The 23,730-nt window shown below is 52.5% G+C and overlaps 6 protein-coding genes across 6 annotated transcripts; 4 read left to right on the forward strand and 2 right to left on the reverse strand.

Moving 5' to 3' along the window:
* Positions 1-66: 66 nt before the first annotated feature.
* J4E84_000568 (uncharacterized protein) lies at positions 67-918 on the forward strand (the record flags this gene model as incomplete). The annotated part of the gene is made up of 1 exon (XM_049383206.1): positions 67-918. The coding sequence occupies one exon, from the start codon at positions 67-69 to the stop codon at positions 916-918; it is 852 nt and encodes a 283-aa protein (XP_049248724.1).
* A 3,183-nt stretch (positions 919-4,101) lies between these two features.
* On the reverse strand, positions 4,102-4,656 carry J4E84_000569 (uncharacterized protein; the record flags this gene model as incomplete). The annotated part of the gene is made up of 1 exon (XM_049383207.1): positions 4,102-4,656. The coding sequence occupies one exon, from the start codon at positions 4,654-4,656 to the stop codon at positions 4,102-4,104; it is 555 nt and encodes a 184-aa protein (XP_049248725.1).
* A 3,097-nt stretch (positions 4,657-7,753) lies between these two features.
* J4E84_000570 (uncharacterized protein) lies at positions 7,754-9,512 on the forward strand (the record flags this gene model as incomplete). The annotated part of the gene is made up of 3 exons (XM_049383208.1): positions 7,754-7,857; positions 7,920-8,515; positions 8,563-9,512. The coding sequence occupies 3 exons, from the start codon at positions 7,754-7,756 to the stop codon at positions 9,510-9,512; spliced, it is 1,650 nt and encodes a 549-aa protein (XP_049248726.1).
* Positions 9,513-10,192: 680 nt separating this feature from the next.
* On the forward strand, positions 10,193-12,161 carry J4E84_000571 (uncharacterized protein; the record flags this gene model as incomplete). The annotated part of the gene is made up of 3 exons (XM_049383209.1): positions 10,193-10,345; positions 10,402-11,979; positions 12,030-12,161. 3 exons carry the CDS (start codon positions 10,193-10,195, stop codon positions 12,159-12,161), a joined length of 1,863 nt encoding a protein of 620 aa, XP_049248727.1.
* Positions 12,162-14,685: 2,524 nt separating this feature from the next.
* On the reverse strand, positions 14,686-15,652 carry J4E84_000572 (uncharacterized protein; the record flags this gene model as incomplete). The annotated part of the gene is made up of 3 exons (XM_049383210.1): positions 14,686-15,103; positions 15,156-15,473; positions 15,534-15,652. 3 exons carry the CDS (start codon positions 15,650-15,652, stop codon positions 14,686-14,688), a joined length of 855 nt encoding a protein of 284 aa, XP_049248728.1.
* A 4,597-nt stretch (positions 15,653-20,249) lies between these two features.
* On the forward strand, positions 20,250-22,311 carry J4E84_000573 (uncharacterized protein; the record flags this gene model as incomplete). The annotated part of the gene is made up of 3 exons (XM_049383211.1): positions 20,250-20,263; positions 20,316-21,095; positions 21,150-22,311. The coding sequence occupies 3 exons, from the start codon at positions 20,250-20,252 to the stop codon at positions 22,309-22,311; spliced, it is 1,956 nt and encodes a 651-aa protein (XP_049248729.1).
* Between the last annotated feature and the right edge of the window lie 1,419 nt (positions 22,312-23,730).

The following is a 23,730-nucleotide window of genomic DNA, read 5'->3' on the forward strand; positions in this document are numbered from 1 at the left end:
CAGCCAATTCAGTCTTCCTACCAAGTCATCCGACACTCCCATCACACAAAGACTAGCACCGTCACCATGCTGTTCCAATCCCTCTTCCTCGCCGCCGCCACTCTAGCGCCCACATCACTCAGCTGTCCCCAACACACCAACGCTAAACGCAATGTACACCTCACTACAAGACAACAAGTGCCTCCAGGCACCAACGTAACCCAGAACGACTGGGCCTACGAAGCATCTTTCAACTGGGGAAAGATCAACCCCGACTACGAGCTCTGCCAGACTGGAACTCAGCAGTCTCCCATTGCACTCTCATTAGGCAACGGACTGGCTTTGAACCACGTGCCCACCTTCAAGTACAACGGCAGCGTTGCCGGCAACTTCTACAACTGGGGCTATGGTCCCGCCTTCACCGTTGCACACGACGAGAAGGCAGCAGAGGAAGACATTGACTGGACCAGCCACCCAAGCTTCACGTACGACAACGAGACCGTTTACCTCAAGGGCTGGCACATCCACGCCCCAGCCGACCATTCCGTCGGTGGCGACCGCAGCAAAGCCGAACTCCATCTCGTCCATGTCGACGCCGAGGGTCACGAAGCCGCCGTCATGGCTATCCGCCTCGACCCTGGTAACTCCAACTCAACCTTCTTCGAGCAGCTACCCGCCATGATTGGTTACACCGAGATGGGAGTTGAGGAGCCTACTACTATGGACTTTGCTCCTCTGCTTGAGAGCGTCCTGTACTTCAACGAGTTCTGGACGTACCAGGGTAGCTTGACAAGCCCCCCTTGCACTGAGGGTATCCGTTGGTTCGTTGCTAGGCAAATCCTCTTCACGGGAGTTGATCAGATGAGGGCTATTCTTGGTGCTAGCACTTACTCTGCGAGAGCGGAGCAGGAAGTCTGGCAGCACAGAATCAACGAGTAGAGGGTCCGAGAAGATTATTGTCTCTGACGCATGATGAGGAACCTGGAGTTGGTGGTAGGGAAAGACATTGCATTGTATAAAAGGGCGATTACGAATGAGCGAGGCGTTGGTGCTGGGGCAGTTGATGGCCCACATTTGGCGGTTATCTTCTACAATTCTTCTTGTATATACATATACCTTTATCTCTTTCGGACGCATGAATCAACGAGTACATCTCTTCCGTCGAATTCTACCACGCGCAGTGCCCTGCATCGACCCTCAAGTCCTACACGTGACATGTTAGCCTCGCAATCCCGTCTTTTTTGATACTAGTCAAAGAATATCAGCTTACAGAACCAGTGACATAACTGCTTCCCTCACTCAGCAAGAACAGCACCGGCGCTCGAAACTCTTCGGGCACCGAAATTCGCCCCAGCATATTCTGTTTCGCCCACTCGTCCGTCAACCCCCTCTTCCGCGCTTCCGCGCTCAGAGGCGTGTCAATGTGACCGGGGCTGATGGTATTCACTCGGATCGGCGGATAAGCTTTTCGTGGCTCTTGGCTGGGATTTGGGTTTGTTGCCGTGACCGTGCTACCGGGAAAAGTGTTCTGTGGGTGACCCCATTCCGCGGCAAGCGATCGAGCAAGTTGATGCACTGCCGCTTTCGAAGCATTGTACGCGGCAGTGTTGATTCCATGGTTAGAAATGTGACCTGAAATCGAGGCGAACAGGACGATACTGCCCGATTGATTGGCGTTGTGCAATTCGTTCGCTACGGCACGGGCGATGAGGAAGGTGCCGGAGATATTAATATCGAGGATTGTACGAAACGTGTCGATGGGGTACGAACAAGCATCGCTTTCGCCGGAGATGGCGGCGCAGGAGACGAGCCCCCGGATCGGATGACGAAGCTTAGCACGGATAGTGTTGAAGGCTGATGTGATGCTGGGTTCATCCTGGACGTCGAGGCGTTGGAATAGCGCATGGGTGTGATTACCTCGCGCAACTTCCTGAATCCGATCTGGTCACAGTTATACAGGAGATCAAATTTGGAAGATTGCAGGCATTGTGTACCCCAGCTTTCGGGAGTGGGGTCGGAGACATCGACAAATACGACATCTGCGCCACTCTCTAGAATCGCTACACCTACGGCCGTACCTACTGCACCGGCACCTCCGGAAACTAGAAGACTGTGTCAGCTCCAGTCCATACGTCGATTGGTAAGCCGTACCTATGATAGTCCGGTCATTCAGCCTAAAAAGATCTTTCGTCGCCATATGAGTAGGTGGAGGATGTGTCATGGCAAGGTACAGAGTTAAAGATTATGTTGATGAGAAGATGGAATGGTTTGGCAGCGCAGTTCAAATGCGTCGAGCAGTTGCTATATTGTGAAGCGGGGTTATGACGTATGTAAAGCTGCAGGATAGGTTGTGCAAGATTCAACGTTGCTGACCATTAGGCCCGTGTCGCGCTTCCCATTGTATACAGACTTTTGTAGTTATGGAATATCAAGATCGATGGGTATAAAAGGGAAATGAGCAGTGTATGATTCCTCTAGCTCTGGATAGGTTCGTCCCATGGATTATATTGTGGTACCGGAAGTACCGGAAGCACCCTTCCATAACAAAGACACCATGTCAAGTTCTATCGCCGTCATCTTTCGGACGCGGAAGGAGCCAGGCTACGTGAGAGCTGGCAAGGTTCCGAATCTTACTCCTAGAACGCGTACCATGGTGTGGCCTTGAAAGCCAACGTCTGTAACATCTCGTGTGAACCGTATCATCGTGCTCGTAGAAGGGCCAACGAGGTTTCGAACTCATTTTGGTGATGTGTGAAAGGAACTTTGCCACGTTGCTGGAGTCCATTTTGTCCAGGCTTCCTCCGAAGGCGGGGCCGACAGCTCTTGCGAAGCGCAAATTGGGTCAAAGGGCGAACACTGAGACTGCGTTGGCTCGCATCTGACATCAGTCACACATGCACCCTCATCTACGTTCGGTGGTACTTCTGGATCGTCTCTGTTTTTGAGCTCGTACTCCCACTCAAGGTGGGTGCCCATAGTTGTCTCGGCGCGATTCGAGAGAGTACTCTTTGTCGCGACGTCTTTCAGGCCACTGAATGGGCGATGTATGAGGCGAAGTAAGTCAAAAACTGCTGCGTGAAGCTCAGATGAACCACGATCAAAGAAGAAGAGGCTGTCACTCGCCAGAGAAGTCGGGGGCGTCGCGAACTCTTCACCATCCCTTGTCTGAGATCTATAATCTTGCAGCTTCCCCATGTGAGCTGCAAGAATGTTACGAAACCTGCCAGCAAGCGTGTCTTTGATCGCACAGTACTCGAGAACACTAATGCATTTTTCCAGCAGTTTCACGTCGTCAGTGTATGGCTCGTTGTTCAGAGCCCTCTGCGATGCCTGGTAAGCGATCATGACTCCCGCCGTGTATGCTGTGTAACTGGAATTCTGGGTTAGCATCCTTCGCCACCGTGGCATACGCCTGACTCACATGCAGAGCCAGCAAACTTGTACTACCTTCCCTTCCTGTAGCATTAGACTCATGACAGACGCGTTTGTTTCCGCAGCTTGGTATCCTTCCTCGATAGCCCTTCGTGCTTCTGGTGGAAGAACTACGATGCCAACTGCATCGAGCGGGATGTATGCAATTATTAGCCGCCGAGCAAGCAGCATCATAGCCGAAAGGTAAAAGAGATGAACATAGAATATTACTGGGCGGAATGTGGCCATCAGCGGGCTGCTGTCGCCGCGTAACAGCGCAGCAACTGACATCCAGTCGGGGAGTTGCGCATGGAATCTCGATAATTGCGCGCGAAACTCTAGCGTGACATTTTCCGGTACAGGCGCCTTGCTTGGTAGACGGTGAAGTAAGCTTGCCTTGATGATGGAAACTTTGACGCATTCGCGTCGAATCATGTCCTGGGGCGGCGCGTCTAGTCCATTGAGAGATGAGTGGACGTCGAAGGTTAACGAATCAGAGTTGTAGTCAAGAGATGCGCTCAGCCAGCTATCGGAGTAGTCAGCGATATATCACACATAACTAAAGGCATGCCAAACTGACCATTGCAAGTGGACAAGAGTCATATGCGTGCGACGAATGTCGTCGTAATAGCTTGGGGACCAGTCTGGCGGACATGTTTCGAGATATATTTTGCGGTTGCGAGGAAGGCTCAGACCAAGTTCTGAAAGTCATCAGTGGCGTATTTCTCGTGAGTATACCCAAGTGTGACTCGTACCAATGTAAGCCAGAGCAACTGTCGCCTTGACGACGATGTTATACATGCCAAGCAGCGCGCAAACATTCATGGCTCGAAGCGGATCGTAGAGAATCGCAGAGTCCAGGCCATGTTTGGCGACTGCGTAGAAGTAATCGGCAAGCTCGGGAGGCGGTGCCTTTGTTGGGTCGGCTAGCTGTGAATGTATAACACCGATAGAGGCCATACCCGCAATTTCTGCGGCATAAGTACGAAGTTCGATTGTACTTCCGTTGCTGAACATGTGTCCGAGTGGCATGTTCTCGTTTCCGGAGGCTTTGATTGCTTCGATGCATGCTTGGACGTCGTTCCTATTCATAATGTAAAAGAGTGCTCCCACACAGTTAAAGAACATCTCTAATGGGCCGTGGACGTTGGAAACACTTGCGTTTTCGTGGTTTGGAGCAAGCAGAGTGATGCCCGTGACTTCGGTCTGGCCCTTTCGAACAGTAGAAAATCGGGGATGATCCATTATCTCAGGGACGGAAAGCATTGTCGATGAGGGAGAATCCGTAAATGTCGGTGGTGAATCGTTCTTACCAACTTTGGTCTCAGATGCAGGCCCAGACTCGGAAGAATTGCGACGGCCCATTTCGAAGTTCTTGAAGATGACTCCCAGATCGTCACCCTGGGTCGCTCGCAGGTGCTGCAGCAAGGCCGTGGCTTTGTCAGGTGAAGCCGTCTGTAGGAACCACAAAACTTCATACATCGAACTTTTATCGTCCTCCAGTTCTTCAATCTTTCTTTTTTGCGCCTGAATGAGGGGTGGGTCGTATCCGCATTGTGAATTTCTCTCCGAGCAAGAGCGACATGTCGGTCTGCCCCCGTCACACTGTCGTGTGTCAGCTTCGACTTCACGGAATTGCTGTCGTTACTAGCAAAGAATTCGGTGAAAGACCTTGGTGCGTCGGCCACGGCAGGGCAGACATGCGACCGTCACGCGTGACGGCCTGCGACTGGTAGGAGTTGCTCTACTAACAGCGGCGGCAGCAGCCAAGTCTTGTGGACGCGGCGCGATATCTCTGAGAGAAGACGATGACATTCCTAACAACCGGGAGTGCGAGAGCTTGGATCAAAGTACAAGCTAAAGGTGCGGTCTGCTCCTTATTGGCGGATAGGCCAATGTGCTATAAGTGATGAAGCAACCAGCTTTGGATGCCTCGAGTGGTCGGCGGATGCAGCGGCATGGCCAGTGCACTCTGTGCGTGGCAGGTACGTTAGCCATGACGTCAGACCTTATGCAAACGCTGACTCCATGCATTGAATTCGACGCAATTTCTATGCATACGTGTCTGAATGGAGTTCATTGCAGTTTGATGGCTTCGTGATTATCCAGTCTGGTGGGTCTTGCCGAGAAAAAGGCCGACTGCACCTTTTGTATCCACTGCCCGCGCAACTCACGCACGCACCATCAACGGCAATTGTCACACATCCGTAATTCGCAGTCGCCATACGGGCAAGACTCGATATCTGATGACTTTTGAACTGCCCATGGGCATCTCTGTGATATTATGATCACTATGAGGCCTTGTTCAGCAGGGCCTTCTGAACAGTGATTGTTGATTAGTGAGCACGGCTTGCGATCTGCTCAGGTTGGCACCAGAAGCATCTTGAAGGCATACGTTCGACAAGACTTCCACGCATTATGGACGTCAGATTTTACGGGAAAATATGCGACTTCGCAAGTTATACGCTTAAAGCTCCAAGGATATGTTCCTAATGAGGATCAGCATAGCCACGTCGAACGCCATACAGTCCGACTGGTATTTGTCTAACTCAAAGAAATCTCCACTATCGTGCAACCTTTTCCCACGCAATCACGCGGAGAGAGCGTAAGCTTTCCCCAGACAAAGGGACGCAATTTCTCCGTTTGTACAAATGTTGGCAGAAGGATCGTTAGGGAATCCCCGCAATGGCTGTTCACAAAACCGGTGACATCATAGCTGCATGCGTAGGACTGCTCGGTAGCTACAGCATTGTTAGCATACCTGATACTGACCAAGTCGACACCAGAGATCGTGGCATCTTACCTACATATATGATCACAGAAGCCTTGGATTAGCGAGGAATTGTAGCCCTGGGAGGCTGCGCCGCGATGATACTGCACACCGAGATACGTTGGAGTTCAACTGAGTCAACGAACGCCCTTCACATATCTAGTAACGAGTGGTAGGTGCAAACGCTGCTCAGACACATCAGGCCCAAGCAGTTCAGGTGTTTGACTCCACGTATTCTTCTTACACAACTGTTGCCTGTATTCGACACCACAACCAATGGCATCTGTATCTTGATAATGATATACCTGTTTGGACAACAACTCCAGCGCTGGAGTCGCGACACATTGAAGCTACCAATATGGCCAAGGACGCAGTACGCTCACCCAATACCACTTCACCGGCTTCCAACGCCTGCCCAACACTCCACGATAAGAAAGAAGCCCAGCCATATTGGCCTAAAATCGGAACCAAAGACGACATTCCGACATGGCTCCAAGATAACGGCTTCATTATCACGGGACATCCAATGCCGACTCATTCGTACAAACGATCCTTTCGGCTCTGGCGTTGCCTTCATATGGAAACGATGAATATCTGGACCCACCTTCTTGGGAGTACCGCGTTCGTTGGGACTGGCATTGGGTTGCACAGACTTGCTATCTCGACGCAGCTTAATCTGAGCACTGGCGACAAATTTGCTTTCGGCATTTCTCTGTGCGCAGCAGCCCTGTGCTTTGGGCTCAGTACAACGTTCCATACACTTCGGAGTCATTCCTACAACATTCACCATTTCTGGGGCCGCTTCGACATCTTCGGCATTTGTCTTCTTGCTCTTGGTGGAGGATCATCGGCCACTTATTATGCCGCTCGCTGTGATCCAATAGCTCGACGGGTATATTGGTGTCTTAATGGGGGCGCCGCTATCGCTGCTGCTGCTGTGCTCTTTGATACTGGCGGTGGTGGGAACAAGATGAGAGCGCTTCGTGGCGGTAGCTTCGGTGCACTCGCTCTTACGGCAATGCTCCCAATATCTCATGGCATCAGCAAACTTGGATGGAGTCGTGCGTGTGCTGAGATGGGCGCTCAGTGGTATGTTGCAGAAGGGCTGGTTCTTCTGCTTGGGGTCTCATGTTTCGTTGGTAGGTTTCCAGAGAGACTGAGCCCAGGCTCGTTCGATATTTGGGGCCACTCTCACCAGATACATCATGTTTGCGCTGTAGTTGGCCAGGCTTGCCATATAGCCGCTCTTGTCGCCGGCTACAAATTCCGTAACGCGCATCCAACTTGTTGATCGAGAGAGGCTGTTGGTGCCGGCGCAATGAGTAATGCAATGGCGGATAGCACTATCGTTGAATGCAACAAGAAATTATACTGAACGGCGTATAGTAGTTGCAGCAACTGTACGATAGAGTAAGGAATATCAACCGACGGTAGGTGGGTATCGAAAAGATGTTTCCCATGTGCAGTGACGAGTATGGCCGGAGAAGGGGCGACGGGCAGGAGTAAGCGAAGCGTTCCTGGGACGCGGCGCATCACCGACTGCCGCCTGCGCAGCAGCAGCAGCAGTCAACCTTCGCCCAATTCCCATCCAATATGTCGGCCTCGACCGAATCGAGCGCAACCAATGTAGATTCTCACAGCGAAGACGCGCCCCGCGTTGAAGCGCTCTTCCTCATCAAGTTCGACAAGAAAGTTGGGTACGTCATGCGACGCTGGACAGCCGGAGTACCTCAGGGAGCTATGCGCTGATCACTCACAGCTATACAATCGCCTGGAAGCGCACAACGACACCGGATATTACCCTCGACAACGCCGTTGAATACAAATCGCTACCCTCGGGTCTGCACTCAGTGCAGAATGACCTCGTCTACTTTACCCACGATGGCTATGCCGGGCTCAGCGCCTTCGCAAAGGGCGACGCGAGCGCAGAGGATCGCAATGCCACGTTCGTTTCCGTGGGTATCCTAATTCAGAAGGAGGGCAGATTTGGGAGGCTAGGAAGGAGCTGGCTACTGGCCGGCCGCTTGGAGAAATTGGCTGCAGCTCTGGCGGACGACCCGGAAGCTGTGACGCCGCTGGACGAGTTCTGGCAGGAGCAGGTCTCGAGACATGGCAAAGGCGACACCACCTCAGAAGCCGGAGAGGCGAAGGGTCACAGCAGAGCGCGCGCCATCTCCACCGTGAGCGCTGTCATCAAAGACGAGGAGAGCCTGCCGGACTACCACCCGGCCTTATCTATACAACGCTTCCTCGACGTATTCGGGCCATTGGTCTTCCGCCTGCTTCAAGCGGCCCTGCTGAGGAAACGCATCCTCTTCGTGGGCGTCCCGCCGGTCAGGACTGCCTGCGAGTTTGGTACGTCTGGGATCTTGTCATTGGTTATCTTCCAGCTAACATGCCAGTCTACAATCTGTCTGTCCTGTCTAGCATATCGCCTCGCGACACCGAACGTTTGCCTCCAGAGACGGAAAACCTCCTCCGCCTACCCACCCTCTTCTCCGTCGGCGTACACGACATACCTCTCCTCGACGACCTTCGCAAGCCCAAACACGGCGGACACACACCGGGCCTCGAGCCATCAGAGGGCTGGGCGGCGTGCACAACGGACGAAATCATTGTCACAAAGACGCAGCTCTACGACATCATCGTCGAATTACCACCCAGTTACGATGCGCCCCCACAAGAACGCCGCTGGCCGCGGATACGAACGAGCGATGGCAGTTTGATCAAGGCTAGCCAGCGGGATGTTGCGCGCTACAAGCTTTTGCACAAGGAGCTTTTCAAGCAGCGCACGAGATCGGAAACATCGCCCGAGCCGTATACGGACGACGAGAACGACGACACTGCTCCCCTGCTGTCACGCGACGAGGTCGATACCAAACGCGCCGACGACGACTTCAACGAAGCATACGACGACACGGTGGTAGAACCAACAACGTGGTCGAGGCTTGCATATATGGGCTACATGTGGTGGGCTTCGGCTGGCGAGAGAGATGCATACACGACAGCCGAGCGGGAGACGGACCGCGAGCTGATTGGCGACCTCTCCGCCTACTCACAGTCGTTGGAGACAGCGATAATTGCCTACTTCCACCGACAGTCTTCGCTGCTCATACGAACGCTATCGCAGATCATCGAGGCGGATACACAAGGCGAAAGAGGAGACGACGACGATAATGACAGCGATGCATTGATTGTTGACAGAGACGACCTGTCGCGAATGGGGCTGGACACCTGGTCAGAGGCTGATCGCGCCTTTGTGCAGGAATTTGGTAGTCTGTACTTTGGACGTACTGTTGGGGTCAAGGGCAGTGAAGTGGAGTGCTGTGGTTTGCGGGTGCCAATCTTCTAGCTGGGCTGGGAGCGTTTAGCTAGCCACAAACCGGCAGGTTCCCGGTTGTGTGGAGGGCTTCAACGGTGAACACAGACTGTTGTGGTGTAGGTTAATGACAGTCTACTTGTTGCGGGCAACGTTGGAATCCGCTCCATCGCATTAGTGGCGCTAAAATGTTGGGATCGTGTACCTGGAATACCCGCTTTCAGTCACAGGCTGAATGGCGTACAAACAACATGTTTGCGGCTGTATACACGTCCGTATAGCTATGCACACCTCGGTCATCATGCTTTGGGTTTCCGCGTGAAGCCTCGGGGGTCCGTACACAATCAAATCCGCGTAGCATGATTTGTCGGTTTGGTAGAGCTCAGGCAGCCCGAAGTCGGACCCCGCAATTGAATGCACAGGGCGCGCGCAAGCGAATTCTGCGCCCCGCATCGTCATATGCCATTCCCAGTGGCCGGCTCAAGGGCTTAGTATCACCGACCAAAGTTTTCTTTTGCTGTGAATCATACCTCGCGCTGTACTAATAGTCTGCCTGTGCGCACGTCTCCTGCGTCTTTCCATATCCCAAGTGTGTTTACTTTGCTCGAATTCACCCGAGATACATTTTTGGCCCTCCATTGTTGTTGCTGGGCCACCAAGAGACTGTTCTCAAAGTAGCGCCTCAAGATACCTGCTGCATTAATCACACCAAGATGCCTATGCTCAAAGAGCCCTGGAAGAAGTACCATCCCTTCAAGCCATTGAACCTGCCGGACAGGACATGGCCTAACAAGACCATCGAGAAGCCACCACGCTGGCTGTCGACCGACCTCAGAGATGGTAACCAGAGTTTAGTAGATCCCATGGTAAGTACCAATCCACCCAGAAGCCGCTGCGAACCAGCATCTGACACGGACCGCAGGATGGCGCGCAAAAATGGGACTACTTCAATATGCTAGTCAAGCTCGGCTACAAGGAAATCGAAGTCTCCTTCCCCTCCGCGTCGCAAACCGACTTCGACTTCACGCAACGCCTAATCCAAACACCCGGCATAGTACCTGACGATGTCTGGATCCAGGTCCTCTCGCCATGCCGGAAAGAGCTCATCCGCCGCACCGTCGACTCCCTCAAGGGCGCGCGCAAGGCCATCCTCCACCTGTACCTCGCGACCAGCCCGTGTTTCCAGCAGATCGTCTTCAACATGAACGACGATGAGACAATCGCCCTCGCAGTCGAATGCACAAAGTACGCGCGCTCGATAACCAAGGACGACCCTGCGCAAGCCGGCACAGAGTGGGCATACGAGTTCTCGCCCGAGACTTTCTCAGATTCGTCCCCAGAGTTCGTCATCAAGGTCTGCGAGGCTGTCAAGGCAGCGTGGGAACCAAGTGTAGAGAACCCGCTGATCTTCAACCTGCCAGCCACCGTGGAAATGTCGACACCCAACGTCTACGCCGATCAGATCGAGTACTTCTGCAAGAACATCTCCGAGAGGGAGAAGATCTGCGTCTCTCTACACCCACACAACGACCGAGGATGCGCAGTAGCGGCGGCAGAACTGGCACAAATGGCGGGTGCAGACCGAGTAGAAGGCACGCTCTTCGGCAACGGAGAGCGCACAGGAAACGTTGACCTCGTCACCCTGGGCCTCAACCTGTACACCCAGGGCATACATCCAAAGATCGACTTCTCTGATCTGAAGTCAATTATCGATATGGTGGAGAGCTGCAACAAGATCCCGATACATCCGCGCGCACCATACGGAGGCCAGCTTGTTGTATGCGCCTTCAGCGGCTCACATCAAGACGCAATCAAGAAGGGATTCCAGATGCGCAAGAAGAACGGCGCGGACAACGAGAGCCGGTGGCAGATCCCATACCTTCCCCTCGACCCCCAAGACATCGGCCGCACGTACGAAGCCATCATCCGCGTCAACTCACAAAGTGGAAAGGGAGGAATCGCCTGGATCATCCAGCGCCAGCTCGAACTCGACCTGCCTCGTGGTCTGCAAATCGCCTTCTCCAAGATTGTGCAGAAGGAGACCGACATGCTCGGCCGCGAACTCCTGCCAACCGAGATCACGAACCTCTTCGAAGAAGCCTACCATCTCAAACGCAACCCTCGCTTCTCCCTTGTCGATTACGAAATCAAGGCCGACCGATCAGAGACACCTCTGCCACCGCAAGACGGCCGAACAGTCAGCAGCCGCAACCTGCGCCGTATCTTCAACGGTGTCATTGAGATTGACGGCCAGGAACACAAGATCCAGGGTTCGGGCACCGGTGCGCTGTCATCGCTGGCCGATGCACTGAGGAGTCTGGGTATCGACCTGGACGTTGTAGACTACAACGAGCACACGATTGGTACAAGCAAAGACGCAAAGGCCGCGACCTACATTGGTTGCACAGCCGCGCAGAGCAGTCAGAAGGTCTGGGGTGTTGGCATCCACCAGGATGTGGTTCAAGCGTCTCTCATCGCTATGTTGAGCGCAGCTTCTTCAGTAGGTCTTCGCTCATGATAATAAGCAGCACTTTGGCTAACACATCACAGTTCCTATCATCGAGACCTACCACACCCATTCCTTTCCGCCCCAAGCGATCGAACACCCTCGAGATCCCCAGCCCAGACTCAAGTCCTACACGAAACGGCAAACAAAATGGAAGCACTAAGATGAATATATAAGCCGTTGGGTATCATCAAGAAGGTGTCCAAGTCTGGTATAGCCCTCTACTAGTATTAAAAAGGTCGTAAAATAAGAGTAAATGCAACATATCCTTAGCCTAGGGAAGCTTAGGCTAAGCCTTGCAGCTTGTTAGCACCTAAGGATTACCTAGCGAGGCAGCTCTTCTTATAGTAATTAAGTAATAACAATGCTCTACGTACAACTGTAGAACTTGCAATAAATAACTATAGCTTGCTATTGTAATAAAGTAACTAGGTATTGTAATTTTAAAATAATATAAATTCTCTTACAAGAATATTTACTTGTACAGCTTCTCTCTCTCTTTCTCTCTATTTATTCTCCTCTTCTTTATTAACTAACGCTTCTCTATTAAGCTTAGTCTCTAACTTAAATTCTTTATAATGTTCTCTAACACTAAATATTTAATAGTAGGTAGCCTTATTCTTCTTTTTAGTAGCCTGCCTGCTTATATAGAGCTTAAAATAGCTTAAATTTTAGTAGATCTAAATAATAACTTAATTAAATTAAGCGTGTCTTAGGTTCTTAAGCTCCTCTAAGAGTTCTACAAAGAACTTAAGAAAAAGCAACGCTACGTAGACTATATTAAATTAACTAGGTTAGCAATTAATTAGCACGCTATAATTAATATTCTAGACACAGTCTATATCTACTAGCTAGTTATTAAAGTCCTCTACTATAAGCATCTACCTTAACACTTTTTCTCTCTTTAACGTTACTAGCTCTTACAACTTTATCTTTTAGTAAAGGACAACAAGGCGGTGGAGGATTTGTGTGAACAAGACTAGGAATTCATTAAGGACATGTGGAAGGACTCTAAAAAATGGAAGCACAATAGTGGATAAGCTGGAGGCTGCCGTTAACGGCAGTCAGGCGGACGTCAAGAGTGCGGGGGTGTAGCGGCATGAAGTCTTATCAACGCTTCACAGTTCAGTTTCTCCGTTCACACATATCGCATACAGCATTTGGGATGTAAAAGGTCGGGGCATTGGAGTTTTAAAAGTGCTGTCTAAACGGAATGAGAATATCTAAACAAGGTATCAATAGCTGTACTCAAATCACACATGTAGAACCTTACAATATCCGCGTTCTGTGTTCTTGTCCGCTTGCCTACCAGACGTTTTCATCGGCACAGCTCCCACAGCAATCGCTCTTGTTCTTGCCATGCCCAGGGCGTATCCGACATCGGCACATGCATCCTACACAACGCTTATCGCCGGCTCATGGACCCGTAGATGTGGATACCGGTTGGTGTGAAGTAATGCCCGACATATGGATGACATACCGGCCCAAACTCTATCTACAACTCCGATCCGTGTCACCATATCCATACAAGATCACGATCATAACCCTGCCCACCCCCAGCGCATTCTCTCTACCAACAAGGACAACCACCATGGCAGAAAACGACCGGAACAGCATCCCCCCAGCCCCAGCCTACTTCCCCACATCCGCCGACTCCCCCCTCCACCCCCCAACCGCCCTCTACACTACTCTCCGCGACCTCCCCTCCACCTCCCTAATAAAGACCCAGGACTTCACCATCCCACCCCGCAGCGGAAAAGCTTGGACCGTACCCGCAGGCGCACTATTCCGTCTCTCCACGCCCGAAGGCCCCCAAGTCGGCGATTTAAACGTGTGGAACCAGCATGATCCCCGAGAGCGCTTCTGGGCATCTAGGACGAGGCAGTTGCAGGGGAGTCATGTGGTGCAGGGGGATAGGCTGTGGAGTTGCCTCCCGTTCATGAGGCCGATGTGTGGGCTTGTGGAGGATGGATGTGAGATTAGGGATTCCGAGGGGAAGGGCATGGGGAAGGGGAGGGAGAGCAGCAGGGATGAGAGGGGTGGGGTTACGAGGTGGGGTGGACGGTGTAATGATTTGTTAGGGACGAGGTGTGATCCTTATGGTATGTCTGAATGCGCGGGTCTGGGGTTTGGTTTGGGATGGGCTGTACCGCTGGACTTTTCTTGTTCTTTTAGATTCTTCCGTTCAAATAGAGTATGCGGAAGTTATGCTAACGATTAACGCAGTTTCTAACATGCTGACATCCTCATCCTACGATTACCACTGCCACTCCAACCTCGTCCGTTCCATCTTGCCATATGGTCTGACGGAATTCGATGTTCACGACGTACTCAACGTATTCCAGGTCACGGGTCTAGATTCCCAAGGCCGCTACTTCATGGAAGCTAGTCCTGCGACCAAGGATAGCTTTCTTACCTTCTTCGCCGAGTTGGACTTGTTATGTGCGCTGAGTACATGCCCAGGTGGTGACCTAAGCCGGTGGGGCTGGACGCAGGCGGAAGAGGAAAAAGAGAAGAAAGAGGGAGATGATGATGAGGGGATGAAGAGTACGTGCCGACCTATTCGGGTAGAGGTTTATGAGATCAAGGAGGAAGTCAAAGGGGAGGTGTTGAAGGGGTGGAAGAAGCCGGAGAAGAGTGGATATAGGGGAATGCATGGGATGCGTATTCCTGAGGGCGAGGCCTAGTCTTTCCTAAATTCTACAACTTGTTACTTCCATGAATTTTGCCGCCATCGAGCACAATTGTGTCTCCGTTGACATGTCCGCCAGCCCTACTGCTCAGATATACAACTGCAGCTGCGATGTCCTCTGGCTTTCCTACCCTTCCATTCGGGTTAGTCTTTCCCAACGCCTCCTCACCACCAGCCTTCTCCATCAGTACACCTGCCATCTTGCTCATGAAGAATCCTGGCGCAATACCGTTGACAAGAATGTGTCTGGGCCCTAGTTCAACAGCAAGGTTGCGCGCAAGATGCAGGACTGCGGCCTTGGATGCGGAGTACGACCAAGAGCCTGTCTCACCGAGAGATCCCACGCCAATCCCTGCTACGCTGCCTGTTACGATGACGCGCGAGGGGTCTTGGACTGTTGCAGCTTTGGTGAGGAGGGGTGTGAGTCTGCGCCTATATCAGCGCTATTATCAGATAGTAAAAGAAACGAAAGACTTACTTCTGGATTGTAAAGAAGACACCCTTGACGTTCAAGTCCATGACCTTATCCCATCCATTCTTTTCATCCGCCTCTTCAAACTTGCTGCCCCAGGTAGCTCCTGCATTGGCAAAGAGAATGTCCACGTGATCGGTATGCTTGCTGACTTCCTGCACAAGACGGTCGATCTCGGAGACCTTGGAGCTATCCGCGGGAATGGAAATAGCTACTGCACCAGGCGACTTGTTGGGGAGCGCATTTAGGGCTGCGACGGCGGCATCGCAGGCTGAAGCTTTACGGGAGGTGATGAAGATCTTGGAGCAGCCAGCTTGCATCAGGCTGGTCTTGTGTTAGGCAGGTGCGCTGGAATGATGGATGGAAGCAGATGGATTCATTTACCCTGATGCTGCATGGAGACCTAATCCTCGAGATCCGCCGCTCACGACTGCGACTTTGCCTTTCAAGCTAAAGATGTTGGTGAAGTCGTGCAGCTGCACATCTTGTTCCGCGGATGCCATGATGATTGTATGTATTGAGTATTATGTATATGGCGACAATGGAACGTTATTTGCACACCAACAATACGTTACTATGTGGGAGTGTTGATTAGTCGTGATTCACGACTGCTCATGTAACGACCTCGGTGCTGACGGTGCCCAGCCATCCGAAGTTGTATCAATGCATACGTGATGTACCGAGGCTGTAAGTCGCGCTAGTCTACTGCGTGGGGTAGCGTGTTATCCAGTGCACATGCTCTTTCTCAGGTTGTGACGAGGACTTTCAATGAGAGAGTCGTTGATTCGTTGTTCATAAGTCGAGGTGGGAATATACACGATAGATTGCGACCAGGCGGATGCGTGACATCGAGTCGGAGAATAATTCGCTCTAAAGCTTGCCTATCTCTTCCACGCATAGTTCCGGAGAATACCAGGGTGCTTTTATCTGCGCCGCGCGCTGCGCTACAAGAAAAAGCATTGTCTCGAGTGTTGGCTAGAGGTGCAGTTAAGGTTGTCGGATCTAGGTGTGCGGCAATCTCGGAGCATCGTACAAGGACATAATGGGGACGCTGGTGTGAGACATGGCTGGCCTCGAGGGCCACAACATCGAGACCCAACGTGAATCGACTGCTCAAGTGAGATGTCGACGATGGCTACGGCACGCGAGCGAAGGTCCAATGCCCAGGTAGTGTGCGCGCTCCAGTGCGCCCGCCTCGAGTACCTAGGTATCGGAAGTAAACACCGGCTTCCTAGTCGGCGGGAGGCATGGAAGGCGCGAAGAACTTGGCGCATTCCGACGACACCACGCGCACCCACCATGAAGAGCGTAGCGGATATTGCAGGAGCATCAACGTGCATCCTTCAACGGTTTTGCTGTCGATACATACTGTTCTCGCTCTCCTCGCCGACCTGGAGAAACTGCCGCGAACAGGACGACGCGTTATCACGTCGCCACTCTACCCCAACACGACTCCGAATTTCGCAGATCTCCATCCGCCCGCCAGAGACAAGCTTCTCCCTTTCTCCAAGCGTCTAAGAGATTTTCTGCATGACCTCCTATTCGGGACTGACATGTGCTGATCGCCCCGGTTGGAAACCGCCAGGCGAAAGATCACCGGCGAAATTTTAGCCTGCCTCCAACGGCGTCTTATCGGAGGGCCGATCGCACGTCAAACTCGGGTTGCAGAACTCAACTTCGGGTCCGCCAAGACACATTCGGTCCATTCTCGCAGATGAGCGGCTCACAGCACGCTACTCTTCCTGTCATCCCAGTCTGTTTTCTCGAAACCCCATCGGCTGCCTTCCTTGGACGGAAGCTACCGACCCGCCAGGGGGCCGCGCAATCATAGATGATCAACGAGCGATCACAACTGTAGATCTTTTCACTTCTGTTTACTACTCAGAGTACGTACGGGCCTCGTCGACACAAAACTATGCGGCCGGAGGGGACGGCATCAAATCGATACTTGAGCAGACGTCGGGTGTCACATTCCATACCTTCCGCTCCACGCGACATGTGCAACGGCGCACAGGATATAAAAAGATCAAAACTCCGACTTGCAGACACAAATCGTACCGTAGAAGCATTTTGCGGGCCTCTGGTATGCACGTCCTGATCGACACGCTCAACAGATGCTACAGACCATTGAGATTGGTGCTCGCTCTTGCGGATACCGCAATGTACCCTGCCGTGTATCAGAAACATAGCACCGTTCTTGAGACGCCCGTCAAAAGCCTCGTAAGGCACCTATCCGGGCTTGCTATCCGGCAGCTGTCAGTTTCAGGTGGCGAGGGGCCGCGGCGCGGTCTAGACGAGCGGTTCGGCAGTTGGCAGTAAATTTCCACCCGCCTTGACCTGGTTTCTGGTCACCTCGGCTTCGCATTGCTCTTCATGTTGCATCTGACTGGCCGAGCCGCTGTCGACGCCAAGCTCGAAATCAACAGAAGGACAGACTAGCCATACATTGGCCTTGCCTGTGGGGCTTCCGCGACGGGCGCGGGCACGCGCTGCAACGTGGGGAACCACGTTTTTGCAAGCGGTGCCACGCCTGATGACGGGCGCCGCAAGGTCAGGGATCTTCTCCGGCGACGCGCGCAGAACAATTCTCGGAACACTGTCCTGAATGAGGTAGTGTTAATTCAACGCTTAGTGTACTTACCCAAGAAGATGTACGAAGAATCTTGTTCATAGTGACATCAGTGTGAGCATTACGTAGGTTCAAGGTCTGCCAACAAATCGGAAGCCACACGGCAATTGATGTGGCTGTGGCGTACCGTGCACGGCGATTCCACCGCTCAACGTGCTGTGGCTGGGGAGGCCTGGCTACAGTCTCCGCGAATCCCACTAGGGCATGTCGGGACAGATCGCTAGTGAACCACCATGACGGTGTTCCCTATCTTCTTGGGGACCGAAAACTGATCCTTCGGCGCCTTTTTCGCCATCGTCTTTCAAAGTCCAGAGCGCTTCATCCGAGTAATCCTCGTGCTTGCAGATTCGAAATCCCGTGTGCTTTTGCCATGGCTGCAGGCGTTAGCGAAAGTGCCTTTCTTCAATGCCGCATGCAGGTACACCCCTGTATGAATCTCGCCGAAAAGGTATGCCTTGGACGTTTTGGGTGAAGCCATGTGGACCGTCTGGCATTTAGGCACGAACCGATCATCTTCTGGAACATGAGGCTTCATCAGAGCCGGACAAGCTGTCAGGTAAGACTAGCCATCCGGATCTACGTCCGAGCCTGCTAACGGAGCTGCCAGCCCGTGTAGAATTTGAACTAGAACACTCGCTTCGTCTCATTCTAGTCGAAGCAGCACCAGCTGTATGCCGTGTGCGGAGCCATTGGGCAGTACTCACGAGACACAAAAACATAGGTTTGCACGACGACTTCTATCGGTCCACTCGTGGACGGGAGCCAAACCACATATCTGGGCATTCGTGGTACTATCAACCCGCAATAAACTTTGCTCCTCCCGTATACCGGTACGTCGAATGCACAGGAGGCCTCTGCTTCGTGGTGTTGTTGAACAAGGCTTGCTAAAGTCCCCTACTTTCCCAGGATACGGAGCTTTGTACAGGGTCCCCGAAGCTCCTTTCCATTTCAGCGCGTCGCCAAGTCGACACGTGCTTTAAACGAAGCACCTTCACCAATCCCCTGTGTCGCTCAGAGCATCCATCCGAGATCGAAAGGTGGCGACCTGACAGGGTCCTTCTACCGCCTTACCACAAGGTTGCTAGACGAACTTCACTGCAACTGGGAATTGAGCTGATCATTGCAGCATTTTGACTAGCATACTAGCCCCATACGACGCCCCGAAATACCCAGTATTTCCTTCATCGGATCTTTGCCGAGATTTAACATCGTTCCCACGAACCTTGCCGTCTGCCGAAGCGTCTCTTGTCTCCTCACGGCCGTGAAAGTTCAATCATCACACACCACCTCGCAGTTCACCCTAACCAGTCTAGCCACTGACCCTAACCTAAAGCTGTGGCATCTCGGCCACTCAGCCGAGCGGCTGGCTGACAGCACTTACTCAGGCGACACAGACCCGACTATCGCGCTCCAGCCTTCTGTATGCCCGAGTCACTCAATCTGCCCAACCTACCGCTCGCTTGCACGGTTTCTCCACTTGGAGCGAAGACCTGTCATTTATCTTGTTCATCCACAAGTTTCCATCTTCCGCATCTTGCATCACGCCAAGGCAGCATGAGGTGTTGACGGTTGGCTTCCATTGGTTCAACACGTCTACCTGGTCCCACAAGCTACTAATATCGTTGGCCCGTTCTGAGTAGCGCTGTGTTCGGCTTCTACCGAGACCACTTACTCTTTCTCCATAGCGACATCATCTCGACTAGAACTTGTTACCTACCAAGCGAATTTCGATACCCACACCCGGCCTGTCCTCGAGCGCTTGGGCTATCTCTCACAATGCGCAAATCTCCGCCAGGTTCCAGTGGGCAGTCGCCACGGACCATGATACCACCACCAAGTCCGTTCACGATGTCGCATCCGGTTGCTCGCACGACTACTCTGGCGGCGCCTACTGGCCCACAGCTTGGCTCCCGTTCACCTGGGTATTCTTCGAACTCTTATAGCCATTCCACTTCACCAAGTACGGCATCTGGAAGCCTGCCGGACCACAACCACGATGGCGCGAGCCTGATGATATCCCCTACTCAGATATCTTCCGCGAACTTGAACGCGCAAAAACGCGCATACAGACAGAGACGTAAGGATCCCTCGTGCGATGCTTGTCGAGAACGCAAAGTCAAGGTGAGTAAAGAAAATAGAAGGTTCATACGTACATGAAAAGCAAGTGTTTTGGTGGCATTCCAGCAATGCCATCAGAGGCGGACAAGCGAGATTGGGGATGGATGATCAGGTACTGGCCACCTAGACGACCATCTTCCCTTTCAGTCGCGTCGAGCGCATGCGTATCCAGTTGCGCATGAGCTTTGCTGAGATTGACATGCTTCCATGAGCAATGTCAGGGCATTGAATTGGAGACCATGTGAGGATGTTACTGACCACTATTTTAGTGCGATGCAACCGAGACATCGGCTTGTTCGGAATGCTCGAGCCGTAACCACAGGTGTCAATTCACCAAGGAGACCAACCGGCGAATGTCATCCATCAAGTACGTGTTATGACTTAGCCCACTTGGACGAACATTTGCTTACGTTGCATAGACAGGTCCAGGATCTCCAGAGTCAGATTGCCGAGTTGACTCATGTCAACTCTCAGCTGCGCACCAAGGTCTCCGATGGTGAGCCTTTAGATCCCGAACGGACAGACACGAAGCGCAGGCTTTCTGAAGCTCAGATTGGCGCCATACCGGGACCACGTCCGATCACAATGCCAGCCTTGAACAACTTCGACCAGGTCCGCAGCAACATCCGAACACATGCCCAAGGCATATTTTCTACACCCCATCACGATCCAAAGGGCGCTGGATTGACAAATTGGCGGTCACCCGAGATACCAATACGCGCAGACTTTGCGTATCTCGCTCGCTCATACATGGAGACGATACACGAGTCATATCCTGCTGTTCACTGGCCCACCTTTCAGCGGGAAGTGGACGAAGTGTACACTTCGAAAACATTCGAGGGTTGCTCTCGTGAATGGGTTGGATTATTCTTTGCGGTATTGGCTTGTGGTGCTTTGCAAGCTGAACCGGGGCACACCAACTCTCCTACCTCAGTGTCAAAGGGCCAGGCAATGTATGAGACCGCGACTGCTGTTCTCCAGTCCTGGCCGCACGATGTCTCAGTTACATATGCTCAAGCAGCACTTCTGTTGAGCATTTACGCTACTGAGTGCAACTTGGGCCCTGCGGGCTCTATGTGGCTCGCCTCTGCCGCAAGAATGGCCCAGGAATTGCAAATATGCCCTGAAGTTGACGTCTGGCCTCTTGTCGACGGCGAGATCCGACGTAGGCTCTGGTGGTCCATCTACGTTCGCGATAGGTATGGAAGCTGTTTCACATCTCTTTTTGCCAACTGCAGCTGACTTTGAAATAGGATCATGTCGCTTGAGACAGGCAAGCCTATGATCATCAACGAAATCGACTGCGAAATATCTCTGCCATCCGCCGTGGACGACCGCTACATCCAACCGAACAGTTCCTTCCGCTCGTTAGCGAAGCCAACTCACTACACTGGTTTCATGGCGAACATACACATCACACGCCTATATGCGCCACTGCGGCAAATTCTCAAATCAAGCGTAGTTCTCCCACAGAGCCTACAAAGCTTTGATGAAGAGCTTCGACTTAAGTTGCTGCTCCTTCCTGAAGCCTACCAGCCTGATTCCAATACACTGTTCGACATGTCGGCACTGCCCACAATCTTTTGCTTGTTGTCCGCTCGCTTTAGTGTGTACCGGCGCAATCTGACTCCAGTAGCCGGTCTCGCGGAGCGAGTGAGTGCTCTAAAGCGGTGCTTTTCCGTTTCTCAAGACACGGCAACGTATGTGTCAAGGGCCTTGCACAATCCTCCCAAACAGGATTCTGGAAAAACATGGGAAGAGCTAGTAGCTTCGATAGCGAGCAATGCCGTATGTTTGCACTTGTGGAGATGTATACTTGTGCTATGCTTCCGTGGCGAGTACAAGGCTGCACTCGTTTGCTTGCATCTCTCTAGGGCTATTGGCAATCGACGGAAGGTCAACACGGCGTGCGGAAAGCACGTGGTATTCTTCCTCGAAAGGATGTTCGACAGAGTGCGTACCGGGCGCGCAAGCAGTCATCAGCTCGAGCAGGATGAGGAGATGATCGCGTACGTCAGTGCGGACGCTCAAAGCAGCCTTGAGCATTCTTGGGTTTGGGCGGGTGATAATTTGATCTCTTCGAGCATGAAGCCAGACCCGACCCCCATCGCTACAAGATCGCCGAGCGGCGATGAACCGATGCGGGACGCACTACCATTGCGCACGTCATCTGGTTCACCGATGAACACTACAACTGAACCGGATGAGTGGAGCAAGGTTGAGCAAATGGTCAAGCAGCTGATGGATGAGCTCCTTCATCGATCCACGCAATCGCCTGCCTACTATCCTCCACCCCATAATCCTGTTAAGCGCGTGCAGTTGGCACCGGAAGCACCACCACCACCAAAGATGGCGCCAAACCCAAGTCCGACACCGTCAGGCACAAGTCGCATCAGCATTGCGAACATTATATGAAGCAAAAGGCTCCCTACAGACTATAGATAGCTCATCACCGGCCTGTACGGATATTCGTTGAGACAAGCACTCCGGCCAGCATTCAACTGGAGTAGTCCTTTGGACTCGAATACCTGCATTGGGTACTACGGCGACCGCATGTAAACTATTCGGAGCAACACATTCGCTAACTCCAAAGCGCTGTACATTCGTTGTGCACATTCAAACCCCCGGGTCGTCCTGCCGCCCGCAAAAACAAGCCGAAGCAAGTACACCTCCCGAGCCAGTTTTCGACATTTGCTCGAGCATAACAAGCATTGCTCTCTTGGCCAAGACGGGTTGACGCTGCTATGGTTCCACGCTTGCGCTTGTAATTCAGCTCTCAATCGGTGCGTACATGATTCGCTTCAGCAACCACGCATGGTCAAGGCGTTGAGATGTCTTGGCTAATTGATACCGATTGTCGCAATGCTCTGCGTATAAAACGATACTCAAATATACTTCCATGCTTGCAGTCCAACGCTGCTTGCCTCCGTAATATATGTTGCACTGCAGTCCCCAATGCCGTGACAGTGCTCAATTGACTCAGCACTAGTGGAAATACTCACCTATTGGAATGCTTGGGAATCTCACTTGCGCACACCTAGGTTCGCGCCGCGACTTACCCGCGGCCTTGTCTTTCAGCGGCACAGAAGAGCCATCCAATCAGTACCTAGCCATATACTCGGACGCTACCAGTGTTAAGGTCGGAAGCGAACCTGCGACCGAACTCTGCTGACACGGTGCCTGTTGTGCGACGACCTTGCTGCAATAACGTTCTCGTCAGCTACGCATAAACCGCCATGGCTTAGCTGATACCTACCACCAGCGCATATCTTCTCAGCCCCGAAGGTTGTGAAATGTCATTGCGGAGCAGAACCCGACACTCGCCCGGGCAGATCGTACCTGGCACTACCCTGCCGATAGTCCATCTCGAAAGGCGTTAGCTCGTGGCCGAAAGCAGGAAGGCATGTGCAGGGCGGTGTGAGGAAACAGGGCCACTAGCCAGACAAGCTTCACGGGCCAAATGCTTAGCGAACGGCCTGTACCCCGCTATGACATGTTGTCGCTCTCGAATGAGCACCTTGGGCGCGACATCGTGCGTCTGTTTACTTGGATTATTCCCAGCTCAAACGCCTCATGTAGAGTAAATGGCTACGGAGACGCGCTAGGCGGTCTGGATGATGAATCGACGTACGCGTCGTGTAGCGTCGGCCTGCAGCAGGTGGCCCCCAACGTATGTCGTATGCAAGTCGTGGTGGGGTAGCAGAGTGAGCTGGAACGCGGGCGGCGTGTTGATGCTGCATGATAGGCGCGACAGGAGCTGGTGAGCGATATAAGCTGCTGATTCTGCGGCAGCTCCGGTAGTTCTTAGGCTGCCTTGTTTACTTCCTTGACGTG

The sequence above is a fragment of the Alternaria hordeiaustralica genome (genome assembly GCF_023758085.1).
Source record: "Alternaria hordeiaustralica strain BMP 2776 chromosome Unknown scaffold_1, whole genome shotgun sequence".
NCBI classification, from domain to species: Eukaryota; Fungi; Ascomycota; class Dothideomycetes; order Pleosporales; family Pleosporaceae; genus Alternaria; species Alternaria hordeiaustralica.